We start from the raw sequence: 27,750 nt of genomic DNA, 5'->3' as shown, positions 1-27,750 counted from the left end.
TCCGGTTCTGTGTGGACTACAGAGGACTCAATTCAGTCACCAGGACTGACGCACATCCCATCCCCAGAGCTGATGAGCTCATAGATCGGCTAGGGGCTGCCAACTACCTCAGCATGTTTGATTTAACGTCTGGGTACTGGCAGATCGCCTTGACCGAGGGGGCCAAAGAGAGGTCAGCATTTTCCACCCCAGATGGGCACTACCAGTTCCGGGTTATGCCCTTTGGGATGAAGAATGCCCCTGCCACCTTCCAGAGGTTGGTCAACCAGGTGTTGGTTGGACTGGACTCGTTCAGTGCAGCCTACCTGGATGACATCGCAGTGTTCAGCTCCACTTGGGAAGAACACCTGCGCTACCTCTGGGAAGTGTTGATGGCGCTGCGGAGGGCAGGCCTCACGATCAAGGCGAGTAAGTGACAGATCGGGCAGGGTTCCATGGTGTACTTGGGGCACCAGGTTGGGAGCGGCCAGGTGGCGCCCCTTCAACCCAAGATAGAAACCATCCTGAATTGGGAGTCGCCCAAAACCCAGACAGAGGTGAAAGCTTTCCTAGGTCTCACCGGGTACTACAGGAGGTTTGTCAAGGGGTATGGCAACATTGTTGCCCCCTTGACAGCGCTGACTTCTAGGAAGCAGCCCCGGAAAGTGATTTGGACTGACACCTGTCAGAAAGCTTTTAAGGCCCTGAAAGCTGCTATGTGCACGGCGCCCGTGCTCTTGGCTCCCAACTTCTCCAAAGAGTTCATCGTTCAGACAGACGCTTCAGAGCATGGTATGGGGGTTGTTCTTTCACAGGTTAATGAGGAGGGCCTAGATCAACCTGTAGGAGGTTACTTCCACGGGAACAGAGATGGAGTGCTATTGAGCGTGAGGCATTTGCTGTGGTCTGGGCGCTGAAGAAGCTAAGACCCTACCTGTTTGGGTCTCACTTCCGGGTTCAGACAGACCACAGGCCCCTCAGATGGTTGATGCATATGAGGGGTGAGAACCCGAAGCTGTTGAGGTGGTCCATTTCCCTACAGGGTATGGATTTCACGGTGGAACATCGCCCTGGTACAGATCACGCCAATGCTGACAGTCTGTCCAGAATTTTCCGCCTTAGTGATGAGGAACTCCCTGGGGTAGGGTAGTTCTCCCCACATTTCAGCTGGAGGGGACACGTGTTAGACCTGGCACCTTGGCGTGAGTCTCCCTTCCACTTTTTGTCGCTGTGCCTCCTGTGTTTTGCTGGTGTTAGCTGCTCAGAGCACTGTGCCACTGCCAACCAGTGCCACAGTGCAAGTGCTCCCTATTTAAAATGTATATGTTGGTTGGATTCCATGATTGGCTTTTTGGTTTACTGTCAGACCCCAGTAAAGTGCACCAGGAGTGCCCAGGGCTTGTAAATACAAATGCTGCTGGTGGGCTTGCAGCACTGGTTGTGCCACCCACAGAAGCCGCCAAGTAAAATGTGTCTAAGGTCTGCCATTGCAGAACCTGCGTGAAGTCTGGTACTGTCATGCTGACTGGGCAAGTGCACCCACTTCCCAGTCCCTAAACCTTCCCTTAACTTCATATTAGTCACCCCTATGGTAGGCCCAAGGGCAGGGTGCATTGTAAGCATAAGGTAGGACAAGCCCTGATGTGTGTGGCATGTCCAAATAGTGAATTACAGCCATTTTAGTTTTTCACTATTGCAAGGCTACCTGTTCCCATAGGCCAGAATGGGCTGTTAGAATTGTTACATCCTATGATCCTAACAGACCCAGGGAACATGGTAGAAAATCGAGTTTAGTATGCTTGAACTCAGAATAATAAAATACATCTTTTAGTAAAGTTTATTTTAATATTCTGTGTTTGCAAATACCACTTTTAGAAAGTTGGTATTTGCTTGCCTAACCATTTCAGCCCGCCTCTGCTATGATGTGTACCTGCCTGTCTGGTTTGTGTGAGTGACAGGGCTGGGGAAACCCAGAGGGGCAGGGCTAGGTAGCCTGGTGGTGAATAGAGAGATTGACATCCAGATGGGTGGGAGGAGTGCACCTGGACTCTGAATAGGGCCGTGCTCTGCCACCACAATGCTGGCTCCACCTCCTGTGGAGCGGCTGATGTCTCTGCCCTGCACCCTGGATAGAAAGTCAGAGTCATGTAAACAAAGTGCTCAGGAACTGGTTTGGACTGGGCAAAGGCCCCTCTACCCCAGAGGAACAAAGGAATTAGGGGTATAAGTATTAGGACCCTGCTCCCAAGAAATTAGATCCTGCTTGACAAGAAGAACCTCTGCCTGAGGAGAATGAACTGGGAAAGGTGTAAGGAGGAGTACTGTCCCTGACCTGGGGGATTGGCCTGCAGTGGTTGCCTTGCTGCTGAAGGAGAGGAGAAAGACTACAAAATACTTTATTTCAACTTGTGCTTAAAAATATCTCCAAGGGCTTGGAATAGAGCTTGCCTCCTGCTGAAGTCTCAGGAACAACAGACTTCACCCCCCAGCTCCCCAGAGTTCTTTGGAAGTGCCTGCTGCTGTTGTTGGGCCTTCTGAGGGACTGCGTATCGCAAGGAGCTGGAAGTGAGACTCAAGGAGGAGAAGCGTGCCGCCGTCAGAGCTGCTGTCGTCGCATCTCGTAAAGTGTGTCGCCGCTGCAGCATCGCATCGAGCGGAAGCGTCTCGCAAACTTCGGAGAAGAGTGCCGCTGCCAAGGCCGCTGTCGTCGCATCGCGTAAAGGGTGACGCCGCTGTAGCGGACGCGTCGAGTCTTCTCGCAACATCGGAGAAGCGTAACGCATCTGGAAGATCTTCACGTCTTTATTTCTTTGCACCAAAAACTTAATCGCATCAACATCGTTGCTACACTTTCGTTGCCCTGCGTGTCGCATCTAATAGGTACATTGACTTAAAGTGTCGCATTTAAGAACTTAAGAGAACTAAGCAAAATTCTACCATCTAAAGTAACAGTATTGTGTATTTTTGTCCTTTAATGGTCTTGTGGTAACTCTATATAAAGAATCCTTATTTTTAATATAAAACCTGTGTGGTGTCCATTTGTAGTGTTGTCACTGGGTTACTGTATGTGTTCACAAATGCTTAACCTATAACGCTCTGAGATAAGCTTTGTCTGCTCGCGCCAAGCTACCTAGAGGGTGAGCAGGGGTTATTTTAGGAGTGTACCCCCTTACCCTGACTAGAGGAAAGGTTCCCTGCTTGACACAAGTACCTACCTGTGCCAACCAGAGAACCCGGATTCTAACAGGAAGCCATGATTAGATCGGAACTCACTAGAGCAGAGCAAATTTGGGTGAGCTGATCTCTGTTGTGTTTCTGTCTCTGAGACGCCTACCCCTCCTTAGCTATTTACTCCTCTCTGATTCCAACCTCTCTCTCCTAGTCCCATGCAGCAGGCATGTCACTTCCCCTCCTTGCCCTACCGACAGGAAGTACGGGTAGGAGTGCGGGTGAGACGCCGCTAGGAAGCCATCAGTGACAGGAAGTTAAACTGGTAGCCATCTTTGAACACTTTATAAGACAATAATAAGGTGAGGAAAAAAAGTTCATCTTTTGTTTATGTTTTTCCATCAATGCCCAGCGATGTTCTATCAGATTACTGGAGCGTTCCTTGCGCACTTTTCCAACCAAAAATAAATGAAGTGATTTCCTGCAATGCGTGCGGGTGACGGGGGATGAGGGGCGGGGCGGGGTGGAGGGGCCGGCGAGAAGGCATTGGACTACGGGAGAGGGGGGGAGAGGAGGGGAGGGGGAGAAAAGTAGTCTGTGCAGTGAAGGGGGCATTAGCCATGGAAGGACACAAATGACGACATGCTTGTCATAAGGCGGGACTAACAAGGCTAGAACCAATGAGAAGGCAGCATTTAGGACCTAAGCCTATCAAAAAGAGGGGCGGAGAGTGGGCGGAGCTTCCATGAAGCTTCCCTGCTATAGTTTATACTGCATGCCTCGCAAAGCGTGCAGCGCATGCGCTGCAACGCAAGGCGAGACCTAAAAAAAGAGATCCCCGATAAACAAACCCCCAAAAAATGCATTCATACCAGTAAAGGGGCCAATAGCCATAGGCGTGCCTAACAGAGAAAAAGGAGGGACATAAAACACGATTACCCAATAGCAAGTAGGACATTTTGAAAGACACACTAAAAAAAAAATAGGAAAACGGAGGCGGGGACTCCCCCACTAAAGCATATACTGCATGTCTCAACGAGACAGCGCATGCGCTGCCTAGGCGAGACCTAAAAATGCAACAGGTCTCGTCTTTGTCCAAGTTAGAGCATTTTTTTTTAGCAAATGGTGTTTCTTTTTAGAAGTGTTTTTATTATTGTGTCAGCATTTTTCATTGTACATAATATGCATATTTATGCATGCATTTAGAGGTTTCATTATTTAGATATGCAGATGTATTTTATGTGTATATATGTGCATATATATGTTGGTTTATATATGTATATAGGTATATAATAGCATAGTGTGCATACATATACAGATATATACATGTATAAAAGCATATATTAGTGAGAGTAGTAGAGAGAGAGTAGGAGAGAGTAGTAGAGAGTGAGTAGTAGAGAGTAGTAGAGAGTAGTAGAGTAGTAAAGAGAGAGTAGTAGAGAGAGTAGTAGAGAGTAGAGAGTAGTAGAGAGCATAGTAGAGTGTGTAGTAAAGAGTGTAGTAGAGAGAGAGAGTAGTAGAGAATAGGAGAGTGAGTAGTAGAGAGAGGAGTAGAGAGTAGTGAGTAGTAGAGAGTCTTGCTGCAGATATCCCTCTGATGCCATGTGTTGTGTGTGCGTACGGTACACGCTAATTCACAATAAACACTCCAGGGGGTGAAGCTGCCGTGCACGCGCCTCGTATTTAGTACAACGTTTGGAAGTTACGAGCTCCTAGAGGAGTGAGTTCCCTCTGCACTGAAGTTGTTCTGTGCACCCGCCTGCGATTTTGATACCCTCCGAGGGTGCGGAGGGACAATCTAGTGAAATAAGTGAAATTTCAAAGTCAGAACTAAACATTTGTAAGTAATTCGGTGCAGTCTGTAGGCATGAATGAACGTGGGCCCGCCGTCCTTTCAACAAAGCGCAGACACCCACACACATCTGCCCAAGTGTCACTTGACAACGAACAGAGGCTGCACCAGAGTGTGAAAAAAGGCCATGTTGGGGCTCGTGCGCCTCCTGCAACGCCTGGATACCGAATACTTGTGTGTAAAATACGCCCTAGTGCGCCCACCTCCCCATACACACAGTGCACACCTGAGGTGCGCAGGGTTCCAATGATATTGAAAAGGAAGCTGCGTGCTATTTTTTTAATACACAATTGTAAGCAGAGCTGTGGTCTATTTGTTTATACAAATCACAAAAGAGAACAACGGAAAATCATTCCCCCAGTCACAACAGAAAATCTCCTCGTGTAACTGGTAGAAGAAAAATTAGTAGAATAATATTTAAAAGTGTAACATGCCCGGCTTTGCTTAAATACCTGGCCCTGCCGTGGCGGAGTAAACTTTTCTGGCACTTTTTGGCCCAGGGGAATTCGGCTCACATTGATTTCCTTCATTTAGTGTTTGCAACCCACAGCAGCCAGCCTGAAATTGTACACTAGCAAGAAGGGGTGGGTGGGTCATTGAAAAAAAAAATTCTTCTGTTTAGCAAACAGAACTTACCCCGAGTTTAAGTCACACAAGAAAAGGCCACGAGGAGAAATGCCTACTTTAATCTTCTTCGTGTCGCGCTACTGTAAACACAATATATACAATAAAGTGTCTGTGTTCCGCTATAAGCATGTGCTAATAGCGGAACGACTAGAGTGGCTGGGGTGACATTACCACTTAGTGAGGCGACCGCAATGCCCGGGGAATTAGGACAAAGGAAGGGCACGTGTGCATGACGTAAAGAGTAATAAAATTAATTTGTGGCTTTAGAAAAAAGAAGCCAAGACCGAGCCTGCTCCCCCCTCCCCCACCCCCTGCATATGTTTTCGTTAATAGGGGTCTTTAATATTTACAGCATTTGAATGCCATGCTGTCCGGATACAGGTATTAAAGGAGTGGACTGGTGTACGCATTTGGTGACTGAGGAATTTGTGAGCACTATGCTTTGTGCATTATACATAAAAAACTTACTATTATCTTCTATAACAGGGGTCTCCAACCAGTAGCTCGGGAGCTACTGGTAGCTCGCCAGTACCTTCAAAGTAGCTCTCTGAGGTGAAGTCAAGCCCTGTATCAATTTCAGAGTAGGTGCCTATTAAAGAAGGCAGCACTGATCATCTCAAGACGCTAAGAGTGACAGCCAGCCAAACTTATCACAGTAACTCATACTAACACTCAAACACACACTGTGCCAGCTTATAGGACCTGCTACATGACAGTCTGTATCCAATCTCAATATAATTAAGACACAAGGAGATTGACCATGTTACAGTCCCTCCTTTATCAGTCACAACATGTGTGTGAACAGTGCACCATCAAAAAAGTATGGCAGCAGTAGCCTGTGCTGTAATCAGTGCTGACCCACCAAAGTGCGGGACTGCAGGAGTCAGAGTGAAAATGTGTCAGTTAGATGCATGATCGGCTCAAGACCTGAGGGGAACAGGGTATAATCCAGACCAGAGAAAATTAAGAGATTCATCAACATTTATGTGTGTGCCCATAATAAACACTATTGCTTCCTGAAACTATGCCTGGTGCCAAGAACCACCAAATATATATGCTAGCCTCATCATAAGAGTGTTATATTTGGCATAGGTGTGTCCATTCTTGACATAATAGTGCCAATGGCATAATTATGGTCATCCTTGACTATTTTAGTATTTTTGGTCTAGTTGTGGTATGCTTGCAGCCATCTTACACCTACTCTGAGCATGACTGGCCTATATGTACCTATTCCTGGCATATTAATGGTCATGACTGATATGTGGTCTTATCCCTGATCCTTCTGGTTTCCAACCTTGGCACAACTGTGGCCCTAGTTTACTAGTAGGCATTACTGGCATAATCCAGACATCCGTGGTGCTATGGTGAGCATCCATTATGATATAATGGGGTAATCCACAATTGTCCACGGACCTGGGTAACGATTGGTATAGGAAACAATGGTCCTAGACTTCTTTAAAGCTACAATTCAGTCATGAAAAACATTCATTAGTCAAAGGGCATCCGGTACACATAGAATTAGCATTGTATTATTAATGTACCACCATTTTCTTTACAATGCAAACAAGTATATCCTCAAAAGACACAAAGGTACAAAATATCGCTCCAATAGTGACTGTTTATTATTTAGTTACTTTTATAACAGATCACCATATTCAATGCTCCAAATAGAGAAAGAGGTTGCTCCAAGGGGAGTGTGAAAAAGGAAAGTGCTCGTGAGGTAGGACAGTTATAAAGGAGGGGAATCCAAAAGGCAAATTCAATAACCAATCAATTACACATTCTGGTATCCTTAGTAAAACTGGTTGTCGTTCATAGTGGCACCAGTTTTACAGATAGGCCAGTCCCTTATGGATTTACAAATATTCATTTCATGGTTTTCTGATGATGCACAGAGAACATTCATCTGTGAAAAGGCAGGCTGGGATGATATCAGGTACAGGCCCACTGGGGGAGAGTGTCGACGTTTTGACCCTGGTGCAATCAGGGTAATTTATTTCCTCTGCAGGCGGGTCTTCCTCAGGGGCTGTATCCTGACTGTACCTCACCCTAGATTGCCTCCCCTCCCCCCGTCCTGAGGAAGACCCGCCTGCAGAGGATATAAATTACCCTCATTGCACAAGGGTCGAAACGTCAACACTCTCCCCAGTGGGCCTGTACCTGATATCATCCCAGCCCAGCCTTTTCACAAATGAATGTTCTCTGTGCGTCATCAGAAAATCATGAAATGAATATTTGTAAATCCATAAGGGACAGGCCTATCTGTAAAACTGGTGCCATTATGAACCACAACCAGTTTTACTAAGGATACCAGAATGTGTAATTGATTGGTTAATGAATTTGCCTTTTGGATTCCCCTCCTTTATATCTGTACTACCTCACAAGCACTTTCCTTTTTCACACTCCCCTTGGTGCAACCTCTTTCTCTATTTGGAGCATTGAATATGGTGATCTGTTATAAAAGTAACTAAATAATAAACAGTCACTATTGGAGCGATATTTTGTGCCTTTGTTTATTTTGAGGATATACTTGTTTGCATTGTAAAGAAAATGGTGGTACATTAATGATACAATGCTAATTCTATATGTCCCGGATGCCCTTTGACTAATGAATGTTTTTCATAACTGAATTGTAGCTTTAAAGAAGTCTAGGACCATTGTTTCCTATACCAATGGTGAGCATCCATGGCATATGACTGTAATACCTGGGAATTCAAAGTAGTCTGTCCATATGAGGCATTTGTACATGGCAGTACATGATGATAATGACAAGCTGATGTTTTGAGACTGCATTTCTCAAAAACTGATATTTTAAAGGCAGTTTTAATTTTCAAAAATGTGGTTTCTTCTGGAAAATTAAGTTGGTTTGCCCACAGTGGAAAGTAGTAATAGATAGAAAAATGTGCATTTTCAGAAACTGGTGAATGATAATTCAAGCTGAGCTGGGGAGACGTACTGCTGTGCTTATGTCCTTTGTGCCACTGGGCATGTCAAGATTTGTATGTTACTTCATAAGTCAAGGGGAGGCATTCAATATTGAAGAACTTTTTCCCAGCATTTCTGCTGGTATCCACACTTGGTATACTTGGGTAGTAACTACTGAAAATCTTGCTTTGGTTGGTCATACTGTAGTCACTATTTTACAGGTATAAAATTTGCTAGTAGCTCAAGACTTTCCTTGAGTAGAAGTAGCTCTCACTACAGAAAAGGTTGGAGACCCCTGTTCTATAATAACGATATTTCGTTTTAGAAGCTGGTGGTGCTGAACATTTAGTCAAAGGTGTAATTTTCCTTGCTTGCTTGCACTAGGACCCATAGCATCGTCGCTATGCTACTGATGGACTGCAGCAGAGAATGTTGCAGAATTGAAGGTTTGCATGATGTGTGCGATGACAACAACTGCTCCACTTCATATGAAAAGTGTTAAGAGGAAAGGGACCCGGCTGCAAAATAAACCTCCTGTAGAATTGCGCAACACAACAGCACCCTAAACCAAGGTCTGAATCAGCACAACAGAAGAACGTTAACTGTCTAGATAGATCTGGGGGGGCGGGGGGCAGGGTTGGATTGGGTTCACAAATCAGCCCGGGCATGCTATAAAAATCATTTGCAATGCAATAGGTCTCACATTTAAGCGAGTTTTAGCTATTGACATTGCAAATAACAATGCCTTTTATTTTTGTTTTCGTTTTAAAAACATAAATAAAAGTCATTGTTATTTACAATGCCAACAGCTTAAACTCGTGTAACTGCGAGACCTATTGCAGTGCAAGTGCTTGTTTTAGGACTTGTGCCCTGCCCGGCCTGGTAGATCCCCAATGATGCAGGGCCCACATGCACTCACTGCACCTGCCGCCTGTCCTGGCCTAGGGGGAGTGCTGCCAGTTCCTGTGGGGTGAGCCGGCGTCCCAGGGGTAACCGCTCCCTGTATTTGTGCTGCCACGAGGGGCCCAGGGTTGCAGTCTTCTTCCCCGTCAATGGGGATCTTGTTGTATCGGCTGCTCAGCGCCTCTCTGTGTTGTGCAGTCTGTTGAGCAGCGCGGTGGTGGTCGCCCCACACTCAGGCTCCGATCTCCAGGGGCAACCCCAGAGCCCAGTCACAGCGGATCTCGGCACTCCGGGGGCATCCCAGGCAGGGCCCCTGCAGTCCTCCGTATCTCCCTCATTGCAGCCCCCAAGGCCCGCTCCGGCCCCGCCCAGACCACTTCGCTCGGTTTGCAAGATGTGTCCGGTCCCCCGGTCCAAGCCCTGTTCACCTTGTCAATATTTGTGGGGCCTCCTTACCCGGTCACAGCTGGCAGTGTGACCTTCAAGGGAAACCGATTCGTCACACACGCCAAGTTCCAGCGCGGCAGCCCACAGGTTCCAACACCTGCACCAGTCCCGGGCAGGCCTTGCAGCACGGAGTCACTGCCGCAGGTATCGGTTCTTCGCGGGGGCTGTTTTCGGCTTCTCTGGTGTTACAGCGCAGCACTGCTGTGTTCTCGTGCCAGCGGTACACTCACTGGGTCATCGCACTCCAAGTTCCGGTCTAGCGGCCAGCAGGCCCAATCGCCCGCACCAGCCCCAGGCAGGCCCCACAGCACAGGGCCACCCTTTCAGATGGTGTTCCTCCGTGAGGGCAGTGGTGACACCGCTGTGATCTCGTGTCAGGGGCGGGGGAGATCGGAGTTAGATGGCCACCGGTTCCAGTTATTACAGCAGGATAAACGGGTCCCGCAGCGGAGCTCAGTCAATTTGCGGCCGCCATGCTTGGCGGTTAGCCACGTCCCCTTACCTGGACCACATATACCACGGCTTATTAGGCCTTAGATATCTGCAGGCGATTGTTTCATGCTCAGAAAATGAAAACTAAAACGAATGAACAGCTTAAAAACAAGGGCTCCTGAATTTTGTCTGCAACTGACTGAGCCTCCTATTTGCTCTGTATCATGGAGTCATTTTGTGAGTCAATCATAAGACTCATGAAGGATGCTTACACTGTACCATTTCAGAATTAGGTAGTGCGTCTGGGGGAGCGATCTGAACCACATGGGCCCCAATAGTGAGAGGAAGGTCCTCCAAGCTGCTCTTCCACACAAAATATTCATTGACATGTGCAGAAAGTGCACATTGACGATCTAATTCTTGTAAGAGAATGTGTGATTTCACCATTTGTACATGCATGAGTTAGGTAGCAGTTTAAGGTTTGGCTGTGCCGTAAGCGAGTACAGCCTGTGTGGACTGCAACTTGCAAACAAGGCAGAGCAAAAGGCAAGCGCGGTCCCGAAGTGAAAGAGGACCGCGCTGCAGACGATTTCTTGTCTTTATGGGGCCATGTGTTTGAAACACATGGCCCCATAAAGATAAGAAACCTTTTGCGACGCACTGAAGGCAGACGAGCCTATCCAAGTGGGACGGCTCAAAAAGCCAAAAGTAAACGTCACAAAGACCTCTTTTCCAATGGCTGGCCACGGTGACGGCGGCCAATGGGATAGAGGGGCGGGGCTTGAAGCCCTTTACAGAACTTACTCCAAAACATTAAATCTCGCCGAGCGAGCTGCGCATGTGCGCAGCTACGCCAGCCGAGACCTAAAAATGAATGCCTCCCGGGTGAGCTCTGACACTGGAACCTCTGTTGAGGCTCCCCGCTGCATTTAGACAGCACAGAGGGTAGTCTGTGCTAGCAGTGGAGATGCTGGGAACAGCACTGGCACCCAGGGTTGGATTGGGATCAAAAATAGGCCCGGGCAAGCAAAAAGAAAGTGACCCACATTTGCGGATTGCCTTTCCTCAAAACACTACTTCGGCAAAGTTTTATGAAAAGAAGGGGGGGGTCTCTGACAGAGGAATGTTTAGATTTAAAAAAGTGTCAGGTAGATTAAAAAAAGCATGGATTAGTTCACACTGGTGAACCACAGAATACAAGTGAAACCACTTCTGCTCAGGCCTCCTGCCCCCGTTCAATCTGCATACATTAATGGGCCTACTGAGCAAGAGAAAGAGAGTGCACCTCCGCCCCGTTGGTAAAAGGGAGGTAATAGAGGCCCATCTGCCTCCTGGAAGGCCGCTTAGACACCCGCTGGGCCGCTGGCGGTATACGAAAAGCACAGACACCACCAAAATCGGCCCCCAGGCTGCCCAAAAAAGCAGCCCACAGCTGGGATTCTGATACTGGCCATTACTCAAGTGCCCCACCCGTTTTACCAATCCTAGCCTGCTAGCACCCATCGACAAGCAATTCCTGATGGATGGCGTTGCATGGAGCCAGAATCCTACGGTGGTGAGACCAAGAGTTAACAGCAAGTGACATCAGCCATCTTGAAAATGCTTAAACATCGCGGGCGCCAGAACGAGGCTGCAGGCAGGTGCCATGGACCACTGAGGGGCATGAGAGCCAAACGAGGGGGAACAGCTGAGTGCAACTGAGTGCACTTCTATCTGCGACCACGGATACTGTGGAATAAAGACTAATTGTGGGTGTCCTTGGGCAGTGTTATAAATGGAAAAAAATAAGTGCAGGTACTCACCTGAGATGTGGACTAGGGGGCGGGGTTAGGGGGCGGGGCTATGGGGCGGGGCTACGGGCAGTGCTAAGGGACAGGGCCAGAGGCACACATTTAATTTGATTGAGATTGAATTGGTGTGCAGATATGCACACTGCAGACAACACTCCTACAAGAACATGCACAGTGACATAGAAGCACTCATGCATGCAGACAGGGTATTTAGCTCATGTGTTTTAGAAACGCATATTCGCTGATGTCCACATTACTAAACCTTGACTCTTCCCCCCCCCACCCGCTGTGCTACAACGTCACGATCACCACATTCCTCCTCGATCTGGCTCCAATCAAGTGCTACCCTACTCTGCTATGCCAGCAGGAAGCCTTCTCTTAGGTTTCCCTGAGTCATGAGATGTGCCTGTTAGCAGGACCTTCTCACACCCCTACAGTGCTACTGTCTCTACAGTGCCTAAGTGGACACTGTGTCCATAATCATAATGTGACTCGAGCCCCTCTTAAGCTCCCTGTCAGCTCTGAATGAACGCATATTGGGGTTGCTCAATTAGCACTCGAGTGCTTCTCGAAAATGGACCGACTTGTCAGCTGTGTCATACTTCTTTTTTTACATGTCAAATTGCACTGAGTTGGCTTGCTGCCCCATGAGTACCAGTACTCTCTTTGGGACAAGAAGAAGTTCCGGTACTCAAGTGCAGACAATTTAGAAGTGCCGGTACTTAGTACCGGTGAGTACCAGCCCATTTAAAGCACTACCCTTGGGGATCGGGAGCAGGAATGGGCTTAATGTTTAAGAGAGGAGAGGTGTATGGGTCATAGCTTTGCGATCCCGATTGAACAGACTCAGCTGCTGGCCTGGGCCTTCTCAGTGGTAGGCACTCCACCCGCGAACTCCATTGTGTGGCACTGGAGCCCCCATATAAGCTCACACATGGTTGACACTTGAGCAACAATCATTCATGCTGGAGATAGCCCTTAATTACCCACCTATTGGAGAGTATAAGCTTGATCCCCTGTGCTTCTGTCTATTTAGGAACTGATGCGGAGAGCCTGGTCTATGAAAAGACAATCTAGACACCAGAAAAATATCTTAGATTGCCGGAACAGACAAATAAAGGCCACCATGTAAATGAAAAAGGAAAAGGGGAGTGGCCCCATCTGCAAACGCATCTAAATGACCTTCACAATGAAACACTCAAATATGATAGCTACCCAAATGCAGGCCTTGGAGTCCAATCTGGCCTCTGGACAAGCTGTTATAAAGGAAATACAGGTGCGTCGCAACCAATGAGAATTATATTATAATTATGAGCCAGGCCATAAAAAATTATAAGACCCAGCGGCGAAGGTTGAAACTGAAGTGCTGCAACTATGGGAGAAGTGTGCAGATCTGGAAGACAGATCGCGACGGGACAACATCTGTAATCACCACGTCGGTGAAACAAAGGAAGGAAATGATATTTTACGCTTGGGTATGGACCTTTTTAATGCCATACTCAATGATGACCAGGAGGGAGCTATACCATCATAAGAGCGTACAAAGTTGGGGCCTCGAAGTAAAAAACGAACTTGAGACCAATGGACATCATAGCTTAAATTGGCTCATTTCAGTTGAAAGATCAAATCATGCTGGTGGCTTGAAAATTAGTTAGGCTCTCAATTTTCGAATACCCAGTCAAACTATATCAAGAGCTTTCACAAGCCACACTAAACAAATGCCGCACAATGGCCTCTGTCATGGCAGAACTACTCAATCCAGTCCCATTTGCTCTGTCTTTCCAGATAGATTTGAAAACCTATACTATTCACACACCAGAAGAAGCGCAGGAAATCCTAGGTCCACCGCCAGTGGCGTAACACAGGCCCCTGCAGCCTATGCCGTGCGGGGGGGGGGGCAAGCTCCAGGGGCCCCCCTCAGCAGAATACTCGGCCTGGACAGCTCCTGGTGGAGTCCAGAGGGGGCCCCTCAACGTACTTTGCAGGGTGGCCCCCTCAAGTTTCGTTACGCCAGTGTCCACCGCAGCATAGCACAGCAACTCCAGCATCATAGTAACACGGAACAGAGGCGGAGCCTTAAAGAGAGATGGGAGAAACCCAAATCATCACGTGTAAATGACATAATCCAAGTTTGCTTGCTGCTATGTGAGAGCTGTAATGGGGCACCCTTCACTGGGAGCCTTATGTATCCTTTCAAATTCCTGAGTTTCTAAAACTAATTGTGCCTTGAGACATCCAGGGCAGTATAAGCTGTTGAAATCTATCTATTACTTGTTACTTCTGTTTGTTTGAATGTTATGCTATTGCAACATTTGAAAACGTCCTCCAAAATTATCAACACTGAGAGGTTATAAACACTTAACGACAGTTAATAGACTGCCGCAATTGCGATTAAAGTTAGAGATACAGGGGGCCTGGAATAGTCGGGGGGGACTTGGGAGGATGAGCGGTGGCCACAGTGCGCCAATGAGAGCGTTGGGAACAATTGGACTCCCTTCCTAGCCACACCATGAAAATCAATGGGGGAAAACATTGGGGGAGAAATGGGGATAGGGAGCATGGTAGTCGCTCTTTCCCATAAATGGGTAGGCCTGCTTGGACCTATGCAAGGCTGTAGTTTCCATAGTCAAGGTTTTCCAGATTTAACGTGCAACCTTGCACTGAGGTGTAGTTGTGGGCTCAGGCTACAGCACAAAGCCCGGTTAGCTCCAACAAATGGTCAGAGTTGTAACATGGAATGTTAATGGGCTGAACGCCCCCATCAGGCGCCTTAGAGTGTAAAGAAAAATTAAAGAGGCAGCACCAGATATTGTATGCCTTCAGAAAATGCATCTTAGGACCCCTGACACGCCATAATGAGATACAAATGTTTGCCTCTCCTAGCATGAAAAAGATCAGGGTCATGATTGCTACACACAAAGATTTTTCATTTGAAGTAACACAAATTACCAAAGATAACACTGAAGGCTGCTATATTTATCTTGAGGGTTTCCACCAGGGGAACAATGGAGTATACTCAATGTCTATGTCCTCAGTCAGGGGCAGGATACTTACCTGATCCAGATCATCAAATTACTGGGGGAATGGGCGCTCCCCCTCTTTACTGTGGGTTGGGGATTTACAATACGGTACTTGATACCCAACTAGACAGACACCCGCATGATTGATATTCACCAGCAGTCCTGCAAAGCCTAAAAGATTAAACGTTGTTGACTTCTGGAGCCATATGCACCCAGACATGTGGGAATATGCATTCTTTTTCCACTTGAATAGGTCATACTCCTGTATTGATCTTAGATGGGGATCTCCAGATCTCGTGGAAATACAAAGACTGTAACACACAGTGGGATAGTGGTATTGGACCACGCAGTGGTACTGTGGGAGGAAGGAGAGTAGCACAGATTTGGACAAATCCAAACTGAAAATTCAATAGATCACTACATAGAGATAGGCTGACCCGAGAAACCCTGAGAGACACAATGACACATTACTTTGATGAGAATACCGTTGGGGAGGTACAGCCTAACACGATATGGAATGCTTTCAAAACAGTTCTACGAGGTCAGTGCATAGCAGAGAGAACCCGACAGCGTAAAATCTATTGGGACCACAAAGCTACATTGGAGGCGGATTTACAAAGCCACATCAGAATGCCACAAGAAAACAGGCTCTTTAAAGAATCTGCAGGAGACCATTGCTATTAAGGGGAAGATGGACCTACTCACCACTGAAAAATCAGAGAAGGCACTGCTATACCTCAAACAAAAAATTCTAATAAGAAGGGCACATTATTAGCAGAGAGGCCAGACTCTCTCCACGCAAATCCCTGCCCTTTAGGGCATTTGAAACACTACACTAGATAACATTTAGGATAAACTCAAGGCCTTTGAGGACTTTTATGCTGAGTTATACTGAGAGAACCAATAGATTCCACCACAGCACAGACCTTCATTGAAGAGCCACACCTTCCATGTCTTAATAAAAGTAACTGATAAGCTAGAGGAGTTAATTACTGATAAGGATGTCTCTGCTGCAATCCTTGCTCTTCATCCTGGCAAATCCTCTGGACAAATGGCCTCCCAAACTTGTTTTATGAACATTATAAGGGCACCCTGGTCCTACACTCAACAGCCCTATTTAACTCTTCTCTTTCATCTCAATCAGCAACACCATCCATGACCGAGGCTCACATAACCCAAGTGCCAAAACCGGGTAAATCGGCCCATCCCTTTGCTAAACTCAGATGCTAAGATATTTGCAAAGATTCTGGCGAATAGACTCTTACCTGATATACCCAGACCAACCAGGCTTTGTCCCATCACAACAGGCAGCGGACAATATTAGAAGAGCGCTACATCTAGTAGAAAAAGCCCACTATAAATCTATTTTCATGGCGATACTGGCTCTCAATGCCAAGAAGGCGTTTGACAGAGTGAACTGGAACTAAGTTTTCAAGGCTGTGGAAGTCATTGGACTGGGACCTCCCATGATAACATGGATAGTGGCCAATTATAGGTTTCCTAGGGTCTGGAGACTGGTCAATGGGGAGAGATCAAGAGGGGCCCCTTTATATAGAGGAACACAACAGGAATGCCTGTTATCTCCGTTGTTATCTATACTTGCGATCAAACCGCTGGCTGCAACCATACGGAGGCAAGCAAAAATAGAAGAGATGACCAATGAAGGGAGAGACATATCGTACACCTCTTTGCAGGTGACATACTTTGAACCCTGACAAATCCTACCCAATCGATCCTACAGACTGTGGAGGATATTGGACACACATGAAAAAACTTCTGGGTTCAAAGTGAACCTAGAGGAATCTGAAATGCTAAGTGTAGGCCTGTCCCCAGAGACATGAATGGAGTTGGCAGCAACTCTCCCAAGCCACTGGGCTGCGGGCACAAAGTTCAAATATTTGGGGGGAGGTTCATTACCCCGCATCATCAAGTATACGCAGCAAACTACCCCCATATCCACCATGCTGTTAAAGTTGAGCTGTCTCAATGGAAGTCTTTATATATCTACTGGCTGGAGAGGTTGGCAGCAATTAAGCAGAACATTGTACCCTGCCCGCTCAACCTTTTTTCAGCCCCACCATAGAACACCATTGGGTACACATCGATGCAGCAGTTAGGGGAAGGGCACCCTGGGCGGTTCCATGGCTCCCAAAACAGACGTGGCTGGTAGTTTGCTATGTGTCTCAAAACTTGAAACCTCATTTGGGACTCCCTTACCAAGACTTCTAAATTGACCACATTTCCATCCCCCTTTACACCCCTGCAAAATAGATTTTACCCTGATGATGAAGAGGGAAGACTTCTTGAGGGGGTCTGAGAGGGGGAGGGGAGGTTGTAGGATTTTACGAGACATATTCCGAGGGGGTTCAATCAAGGAGTGGACATAGACTTTGGAGTGCAGGAGGCTTAGCGACTGCGATATTTCCAGCTGCATCACTGGGCCCTCTCCCCGACTAATAAGCTGGCAGCTAACTGCCCGCTGTCGAACTGGGATGAATCGTTATCGAAAGGTGTAATTTCCAATATTTATGTCCTCCTCATGGACGAAACTGCATTTCCAGAATAATCATATATGAAGCGATGGTCCAGAAATGTGGCCTGCCCAATCCAACTGAAACGCTGGCAAAAACTTTGGAGGGCAGACCAATCTGAAATAATGATGCAGTGGCACATTGCACCAAGACCATTAACGCACATGTATGGTTAGTCTGACAGTTAGTGTAAAGAAAGTGTGGTCACAAGGGGGATTTGATTCATGTGTGGTGGGCTTGCCCCAGATTAACTTTGTTTTGGAAAGAAGCCTTATGCCACATTACAGGAGTGATGAGCTATCACTTAAGACCTGACTCAGCAACTATAACACTAGGAGTTTAACTTGTGGCACTGAACTCATTATGAAAGGGGACTGGAGATTAGGCTTCAATATACTGCTAGCAGCGAAACAGTTACTAGCACTGTCTTGGAAATCACCCAGGTACCCACAATACATGAATGGGCGAGCAAATTGTGGGCCTTGCTAGCCATGGAAAAACGTACTTGGGGAGACTCCACGAAATAGGCCGCTCATTCAGTACTCGCTGGCAGATTCTGGTTGAATATTTAGAAGATGCCAGCCCAGGTTTGGGTTGCCCCAGATCATTGTGCTCACTTTGGCTATCAAATTTCAATATCACAACTGCAGAGTGACAGCATGACTTTGACTTACCGGTGAAGCATAGGATTGTGGAACTACACCTTGTGACTAGTGAACAATAAGCGGGGAATGAATAGACTAAATGTTACTGGGATGGGGTTATAGGGTAGGTGGGATTTGGGTGGGGGGGGGGGTTCTACTTCAAAATTGGAAAATGCAATGTCTGATTTTGCATGTTTAATCCAATCACAGCTCAAGTTTGCATTCCCTGTTTTGATTACTAGACTTTTTTCCAATTGTAATGTTTTGTGATATTTTAATTTAAAAAAGTGAGAAAAAAAAGTGAAGCAGCGAAGTAGTTCATCAACAGTGAAAATGGTCATTGAATTTTCTTGGTCTAACACCCTTACTTTGCTATCTCTTGGCGCTATGCTAGTCCTAGCATAATCAGAAAATAATGAGCCTGTTCTTCGAGTTTCAGAGGTGGTGTGGAATATGTGACGTTACAATGCATGCCATTACATCGCATGCCGTTGCAACGCAAAACTTTACCCCGACTTTCTGTCGGGGAGCGCTGGAAGTTGGAATAGATTAATTTTCTATTCCAACTCCAGTGTGTGCAACAGTAGGGAAGGTGTTGGAGTTAAATCCAACACCTTCTACCCACTGCTACACACCTTTTGCGTTGCAACGGCATGCGATGTAATCGCATGCGTTGTAACAGTTGCGTTAAAAAGGCTGTTTCCCGGTGGTGTGCATACCTGGTTTGGGATAAGAAAGACTGTTGTCTTGAATGGCATGCTTGCTATTCCAGGTACAAGGGCAAGACCATTGTGTCTGTTTGAGAACAAACATAGACCAGGCACCAGTCAGTAAAGCCAGAGCCTCGCAGGATTATTCTCCGAGCCTTCTCTGGTTTAGGTGGAACTTGGAGCCATACCCATCATGATCTGTATTGCCCACATGAAGTCCTCTACTAACTAAGGTTGGATACCTGCATTTTTATAGTATCGGATCATCTGTTTTCTTATATTTTCAAAACAATGATGGGACTAGGAATCACCTAAGCAGCGATAAGATGAAAAATCATGGCGGCAAATGCAGCAACTCGATTCCATGACTCTAACATGTCAACTTACTCACTTAGCAGACACGATGCCAACATTTTTAGGCATGTGTGACAAAAAATAACACTTTCTATGAAAAGCATTAGTAGAATCTGAAATAAAAACAGAAAAGTCTAAACCCATAGTACAAAGGAAATAGAAGAATCTGAAAAGGCATTACGGATCATGCCACACTTTCTATGAAAGAAATAGAAAAGTCTGAAAAGACAAGTGTTGAAAATAGAAGAGTCGGGTGAGACAAATGATGGAAATAATAGAATTGGAAAGTAAGTGGTCATAGTGTTTACAACACCCTTGGAATAACTATTAAACTAAGTAATAAACTTACAGCATTCAAGTATTCTTAAAGCTTTTTTTTTTAACAATTCTAAACGAAACAATTGCTTAAATATTTACCTTTTATGCATGTGTTTTAAAGAAGCTTAATTGTCACCACTTCATGACACATTTTCAGAACCAAGAAATATGCTAGAAATGTGCAATCATTGGAATTACAGTCATTGACTTGTTGCATGTTCAGTAAAACACATTTTCACAACAAACTAAAAAGGGTTTCTACATTGAAAAACACGGTTATCATGACACAGTCATTTACATGGCCTACTTTGCCTTCTAATCGGGAGTGCCCAATAGCAACATGGGTTTAAGAAGATATGGTACAGAAGATTAGTTATTGCTCAAAGGGCAATTTTCCAAGTCAAACTTTGCAGCGGATCTAGGGGAATACTAAGGCTTGAGACCCTGGACACAAAATCTCTTACTCCTGGTCTTACTACTGGTCTTCAGGAACCACAATCAAGGCTTGCATAACCTCGTTCTCCATACAGGCTTCTAAACAAAAATATTGCTAGAAGTTCAAATCCCCAGATGAAGTCCCTTTACTCTTAAAGCAGAAACCTCTATCTGACACCTAAATAATATTCTGTCTCTTGAAATGGTTTAACCATCTTTTCTGCATCATTAGTGCCTCGTTAGAGGAAGAGTAGATGCCTGGACATTTAGGCAATAAAGTGTTGGGTGTATTTGCAACATCTCTGTGTGCTGCAACTTCAACAGCCTTCTTGGCTATTATATTCACGCACACTCTAGGGAAGTCTCCTAATGAGTTCACAGAATCTAGATTTTATACTAGATGATCGAAGGGAAGACTACAGTGAAATCCTCATATCAGTATGATTATGTCTTATCAGCTCATTCAAATCTTCAAAGAAGCTTTCCATGTAACGTTTATGCCACGGAGAAGTCCTCAGGAGTTAATCCTAACTAAAACGTGTGCTGTTGATACAAATGTCCCGTAGAAAAAGCAGGACCTTATATTTTTTAATACTAAAGCACATCGGGTTTCTAAGATAGATCCCGGTCTGTCTTTCAAGGGTGGCTGAGAGCACTTTTTTCTAATTTTTTAGTTCTTTATTCCTCACTACCCTATTTACTTTTAAGTAGGCAGTTGCTAATGATGAGAACCTGAGGACACAGGCGAGTACCAGCCTGTTACCTCCCTTGGTGTTACTCCCGTCAGGCACTGCCTACTTTTTTCCTCACTTTTTTCCTCACTTTTTCTTCAAAATTCTATGTCCTTCGTTCTCCACTGATCATCCATACATTGGTGGGAGATTATGCAGAAGTTGACAGCATGTACCATAGTTGGAAATAGGGACTTTTGAGCACATGAGGGCAGAAGGGAGATTTGGTTCATTTGCTCTGACAACACGAAGCTGCCTGTTCAATTATATGGTGAACTTTAATAGTTTCACACACAAATAGAGGGAACAGGTCTATTATTGAGTTACAGTTGATGAGTGGGGGGCGACCTGTTCTCTTTTACCCCCTGAGCTCCAATTTTTGAATAATGGTCATCAGCCATCGCCAATCGCTTCCCCCTCTCCTGGAAGCAATTGAATGGTTTGGGGGAGCCTCAGGATTTAAGGTAAACCCCTTCAAGTCACTAGCCCTCACCCTCAATATTACAAGGGCGTAGCGGGCCTCCCTGGCAGCATTGTTTCCCTTCACTTGGGCTACTACACGGGGGATCCCGTATTTGGGGATCTATCTTTTTTTTCCACGCTGGACAAAATAGTGACATACAACTATGAGGCTGTGCTGGCGGAGGCCCGCTCCATGATTCAATCTTGGCATGGGGGCCCTATTTCATGGACCTGTTCTCCAAGATCCTGTATCTCATGCAGATGTGACCACTACTACACCCACCACACATTATAGGGAATGCGGACTTCCCCCCTGGTATTGAATGGCGCATCCTTCCTTTATTGGCAGGAGGCCAACTGTAAGAAGATCGGGGACCTCTTAGACATTCGGGGCCTCTTAGACTTCTCACAGCTGCAATGAGATTTCGGCTTGCCCGATACAGAGTACTGACACTATATTGCGATTTGTCATTGGCTGACAGTCCCGCAAGTGTGTCCTCATGTCAGAAGACAACTTACTCTCTTCGAGCGAAGCTCCTGTCTTGGTGGGACGACAAGCGCCTCCTCTCTGATATCTACGCATTTTTGCACGGTGCCTCAGATGCCGTGACCTCCCCCACACAAACTCGGTGGGAGATGGAGTGTGAACGAAAATTTCAGACAAAGAATGGATGTTCTGCTGCAAATCTGAACATCTGCCTGCAACGCATCTGCCAGGGAAACTCTCCTCAAGCTTACTCACTACTGGAACTTCACGCCTGCGCGTGTAGCTCAGTGGAGGAGGGGGTATGACGATCGATGCTGGTACCACAGTGGTGCGTCAGGCACTCTCCCACACTTGCTATGGCACTGCCCTAAACTACACCGCTACTGGACAGAAGTGCTTGCGGACATCGATGAGATGTTAGCCACCAACCTGCCCCGATTCTCGAGTTACATCCTGTTAGGCCTCCCCAACCCACTGACGTGCCCATTGAAGCCAAGGAGGGGAAGGGCTATTACCCTGTCGCTATGCGCCGCCAAACAAGTCTTACTGTCTAAATGGGGCACCGATACCATACCCACTCATGCAGACTGGCTGCATAAGCTATGGGATCTACTTAGTATGGAGAAGTTGACCTCAATTTTGGAACATGCAATCCCTATCTTTGAAAAAACTTGGGGGCTGGGCCTGAATTTTGTATCTCCTACCTTTCAAGAGCTCTCTTGCCCGGTGTACCTCTGAGTACTTCGTCTTATGGTGGATAGCCCAGGACCGCTTTGATCCTTTAACAAGCCACAATGGTGTCTGTAAATGGCTACATAAGGACTTCCCCCTCAAGAATCCTGTTGGTTCTATCCCTCTTAGTCTCTCTTCTTCCCATTATCTCCTTCTGCTCTTTCCCCTTCCCCTATCTCTCTCTGCCCTTTTACACTTATTGCCCCTCACCGGCCATTGGTTGTAGGCGAGCGTATTCTCTTTTTTTATGATAAAAACTAAATAAAATCGATTTAACCCTACAAAGGTATGTCTTTACCTCAGTTCTTTAAATTTTGCCAACACGAGGTAGGAGGTACAGTTTCCTTGATGGAAAGGCACATTGTGATTGGCCCGGCGGTAATCTTGGCTTGAATCCCGCCGACAGCCGCTTCTGCCTCTGACGCCGTCAACACAGGGGATGATTCCTGGAAGAGTCAGCGGCACCCGGATGGTCTTTCGTCAATAGACCCCCAACATCTAAATAGAGCGGGCGGGCGGGCGGCCAAGTATGTGAGCGGTGAAACCATCGAAGAAGTGACAGCGGGACCAATACCGCCAAGCTCTAAATCGGGCCTCTGTCTCCATGCTCTGGAGGTTGCCGGTTACGCCTCATTCTCTCTATCACTCTGGTTTTGTAAACTGGGACCTGACACCCTTTATACAGTCAGGGGCAGTTCTAGGGGTCTTGCCTTCTCTGACAGAGCAGGACACAGAATGTAGGGGATGGGCATGCAGCCCATTTCTTTGTGTAGGTGTGCAGCTCTGCCCATTCTCTTGTCCACTGTTCATTTTTCAGGTGTTTCAGCACCCGCTCTACTGGCTGACCTGCTGGTACTTGCTTGGTTTAGGGAGGTTGAACTCAAAGGATTCTTTCTACTCCATTTAAGCTTATAATAGCTCTTGCATTGAATGCAGAGGCAGAAAGAGAAGAGAACAGCAGTGCAGGGGACAAGCAGGAAAGGAAGAGACAGTAGATTTGCCTACCACTCAATCCTATGCAGCATTTAACAGTATTAAGGGCTATATACCTGCTGGACTACCCCACCCCTATTTGTACATGCACACACACGCATGACCCCTTAAACACTTGTGGGAGTATGAGGGACCCAGTCATGACAGAAACATAGAACCAGTAGACCGTGTTCCGACATGGGGTACAGGTAAAAAAAGGTCTGTTAGCTTCCTAGTACCATAAATCAGCTAAAAGGTGTACCACTTTAAGTGTAGCCCTATCCCCAGAAGAGCACTATATTTGTGAGCAGCATCCTAAACATGTAGACCACCTTTTAGGGTACTTTAGGCATGATGTCCTGTACAAGAAAACACACAGAGTTGTTACAATGAGGCAGGATAGCACCTCATTAATGTGCCATGGACTTTCAACCATGCAGCTGTAATTTAAGATTCCTAGAGGGCTTCTAGTGAACCTTCATTCATCTCTAGAAATCTTCACCTCCTTGTTCACCAAATCTACTATCCAGGTTAATGCACCCTTTTTAACCCATACATATGTCTGACTTACAACATTTGGCATGGAAGGGTGCAATTTTAGTGACCATTACATAATGCAGGACATTGAGTAGGATTCAAGTTTTAAGTGCCTATGAGGCATACCCAATTTCTCTTCAAAATATATTGCCCTTGAGGACTCAATAGGACTTTATACTGCTTTCTTCTCTAGGAAATATTGGACTTTTACATAAATCAAACCATTTTGCTACATGTTTTCTTTCCCAAACCAACCTTGCAGCAGAAATGCATCTCCATACTCCAAGTGCTAAGAAGGCCTGACGTACTATCTTGATAAGAAGAAACCTATATGAAATTCTATACAAGCTTTTTGTAATCTATAGGTCTTTCTTTACTGGTTTTGCTTCCTAAAACAGATGATAGTTTAATAGCTAAGAAACCACTGCTGTATTTTATTGGATTTTACTATATTGTTTTTTTGTGTTTTATTGTTTTGGTCAAAGCAATTTTCATATAAATGTGTAACTTGATCTTAGTCAGCATATAAGTGCCAGAACATTTGGTGCAGTAAAAGTCTCCATGTATGCATAATTTAAATTTGTCATGCAAGTCATTTCGACAGCTGTACAGCAATCTAAGCATGTAGGTGAACTGTACAGTTTTCGTTTTAAACCATTCTGAAGAGGGTTATACAAGCTGTTATTAGTTTTAAAATGTTTTATACATGTGCAGTTTAAACATCAGCCCCCTTCCCCCCTTTTAAAGTTATATTTTCAAACTGATTTTAACAATGAGGATTACAATACTCGTACCCTCCAATGTTATCTAGATCATTGATTGCCTAGACAGAGTTCAACGAGTAAGACTTTTAAAATAACATTACCATTGAAGCCTTTTAAATGTAAACTTCCTGCTACTCTGTGGTTGATTTTTTTTCCTGATTGTCCACTTTACTTGCCCTTACTTTATATGTTTGTAAAAATGTAATTGAAGTAATATAAACAAAAAATGTAAAATTAAATAACTTTTGTTGTATGATTAAAATTCAGTCTTCTGTGGGATCAATGAAAAAAGTAATGATCGACTCAAGTTGTTTTTTTTATCCATTTTGCCTTTGCTTGTAGATGCCACTAAAAGAAAAGGAGGCTTCACATAAAGAAGTTATTCTCCTATCTAAGATGAAGCATCCAAACGTTGTGACTTTTTTCAACTCTATTGAAGGTTTGTGTACTTTGAAATATTTGAAGGTAGATTTTACTAGAGAGATTGCTTATAGAAATGTGTTCTCAGAGTAATAATCAAAATGTTCTTAGTGAATGGTAACATGTGTCTGCATACCTATACTTCTATCTGCAGACTTATCTATTAACAGGCTACATTACACTAAGCGCCCAGGAGGTGCGATAGGTGTGTGCACCAGACTTCTTCTCCCCTGGGTGACTTTGGTATTGCAGAAGGGACTGTAAATGATAGCACGTCCCGCCTGTACACAAATTGCGGCACTACCTGTGCCCCAGCATGATCTCAAAGGGGTGTTCCCTCAGGAAACACTTCTCCTCTGCACTAGTACCCGAATACAGACGTGGGTGTAGAGGCAAAGAAACTTTCAGCTACGCACAGATCGGCCACATTGAGGTGGCGCACAATAAGGGTCCCAGATATCCCTCTGCAGAAAGGAGCAGTTTCTTGCTGCACCTACCTGCATAGGTAGGATCTCTGCCCCCTTTATGAATAAAGGCTGCGTTGCCATCTGCATTGTGAAAGGTGGACCATTGACTTCCGACAGCTGGTCCGTCTTTCATTAAAGCGCCAGTACAGGTGCATGCTTGCACTGGGAACAGTGCATTTGTTGTGATATGGTGCACTGTCCTACATTTTGCCCGGACCATAGTGCACTATGTCCATAATACTGTCTGCTGAGGTCAGGTGAGGAAAGTGTTCATCAGACCTCATGTGTTAAGATATTTAGTGGCCAAAAGCAATTTATATTGAGCTGATGCTTGATGTGCATAAACTGAATGACTAACCCCTTGTCTCTGTGGCTAAGAAGCAACTGTTTCTAGAAATGTTCAACTTTGTTAATCAGAAGTTACTTGTGATGAAATTGATGCATTTCCAAGTTGACAGCTATAATGGCTTCCTTTAGTTTCCTCTTGATTTTGAATAGACAGTTTAGTATTTGTATCAATTCAGATGTACCTCTTTGGCCTTGTTCCTCTCCATGGTGTTGTATTTTAGAGCAATCTTAAAAAAAATATATATATATATATTTTGTTTTATTGACAATCAACACAATGGTGCGAGCTCGCACCCACAACACTGCAAACATTTGAGCAGTGAAGCAGCAGCATTATTGAAATAATCACAGATTAGAGAGACGGGCACTATGAGATATCTAGTTAGATAGTCCCGGTCACACAGGGGTAGGTAATTGCGAATCATGGAGTGGAGCCTGGGCAGGTGGGACTTCTCCCTCTATCTATTGTCAATTCTAGATCATAAAATGTTATCCATGGACCCCAGATCTTGACAAATTTCCTCGGACAACCTCTAGTTTTGCATGTTACCTTCTCAGCTGCCCATTCTGTCCATTCCAGCCTTTCATTCTCTGAGGGATGGAATGGACAGAATGTGGTGGTTCCCCAGTATTTGGCTATATCTTCTTCGCTACCACAAGGCCCAAGTTATAAAAAAAGAGCTTGGTACACAGTACAGCCACATCTGTGGGTATGCCCAGGATAACATATTTCAGTTCAAGTGAAAAGGCTTCTCCCATTATCTTTCCTAATTCTGTCAGTATTACATGCCAGTATTGTTGTACGTGCGTGACACTGTTTTGGTGATCACACTGAAGGGAGCTGAAGGGCATAAAACCACCGTCTTCAAGGAGGCTACGAAGCTTGGAAATCCCAATGAGGTTCCATGCCTGAAGCCTCCCAACGTCCCAATTTCTTTAGGCTTAGTCCCCGTCCACAGCTTGAACACCAATCAGCGGCTCTGACCGGTGTGTGAGAGGGTGTGGGGCAACAGGCACATTCTTCCACATACTATGGTCATGTTCATTGGTACATTACATTTGGGAGGAGGTGACGAAGGTCATGTCAGAGGTGGTAGACCTGGAAGTCCAGTGTGAAGCTAAATGGCACATCTTGTGTATATCGGGGGGGGGGGGGAATACATGGCCGAAATATACTAGGTTATGATTAATAACAGTTGGTATCGTTGCTAAGCGGAAAATCGCACAAGAATGGGGTGGGTGGTTGGCCCCAGGTGTGGAAAAGTGGAAAGATGACTTGGACTGGTGCTGTAGTGCTGAAAAGGTGGTGTTTCAGGGTAGGGGGTGCCCTAAGAAGTGGGATAAAATTTGGGAGAATTGGACTAAATACAGAGATTTGTAACTCGTGTATCAGGCACATGTGCACAGAGGAAGGGGGAATGTGTACCAGAGTGGGTAGAACTGCCTTGAATTTGTAATTAATGTGGTATCCTGAAAACTGTATAATGTTACCCAATGATGGCTGAGATAATGTTAATGTCAAAGTACTGTGACAGTTGACCTACCACTTTACTGCCAGAATTGTTTGGTTGTTTCATAAAAAGAACTTTAAAAAAATTCTTGAACACCAATACACATGCACATTTTTAGCTCTTTATGCTTGGGCCTATGGAACATAAGGAAAATTATGATTATAATTATTTTACGTTTGAAGGG

General features: G+C 45.5%; 2 protein-coding genes across 11 annotated transcripts in view; one reads left to right on the top strand and one right to left on the bottom strand.

The window, feature by feature from the left end:
* The window catches only part of LOC146802199 (serine/threonine-protein kinase Nek5-like), a 383,120-nt gene that overhangs the window by 49,009 nt on the left and 306,361 nt on the right, over positions 1-27,750 (top strand). Inside the window, exon 3 of the mRNA XM_085621788.1 lies at positions 25,163-25,259. Coding sequence (XP_085477914.1) covers positions 25,163-25,259 — 97 coding nt within the window. The remainder of the gene's footprint in view (positions 1-25,162; positions 25,260-27,750) is intronic.
* The window catches only part of LOC146802200 (uncharacterized), a 238,746-nt gene that overhangs the window by 155,523 nt on the left and 55,473 nt on the right, over positions 1-27,750 (bottom strand). The window lies entirely within an intron of this gene.

The sequence above is a fragment of the Triturus cristatus genome, chromosome 8 (assembly GCF_964204655.1).
Source record: "Triturus cristatus chromosome 8, aTriCri1.1, whole genome shotgun sequence".
NCBI classification, from domain to species: Eukaryota; Metazoa; Chordata; class Amphibia; order Caudata; family Salamandridae; genus Triturus; species Triturus cristatus.
Note: the sequence above shows the minus strand (reverse complement) of the source record. Positions and strands in the feature narration are given on the sequence as shown.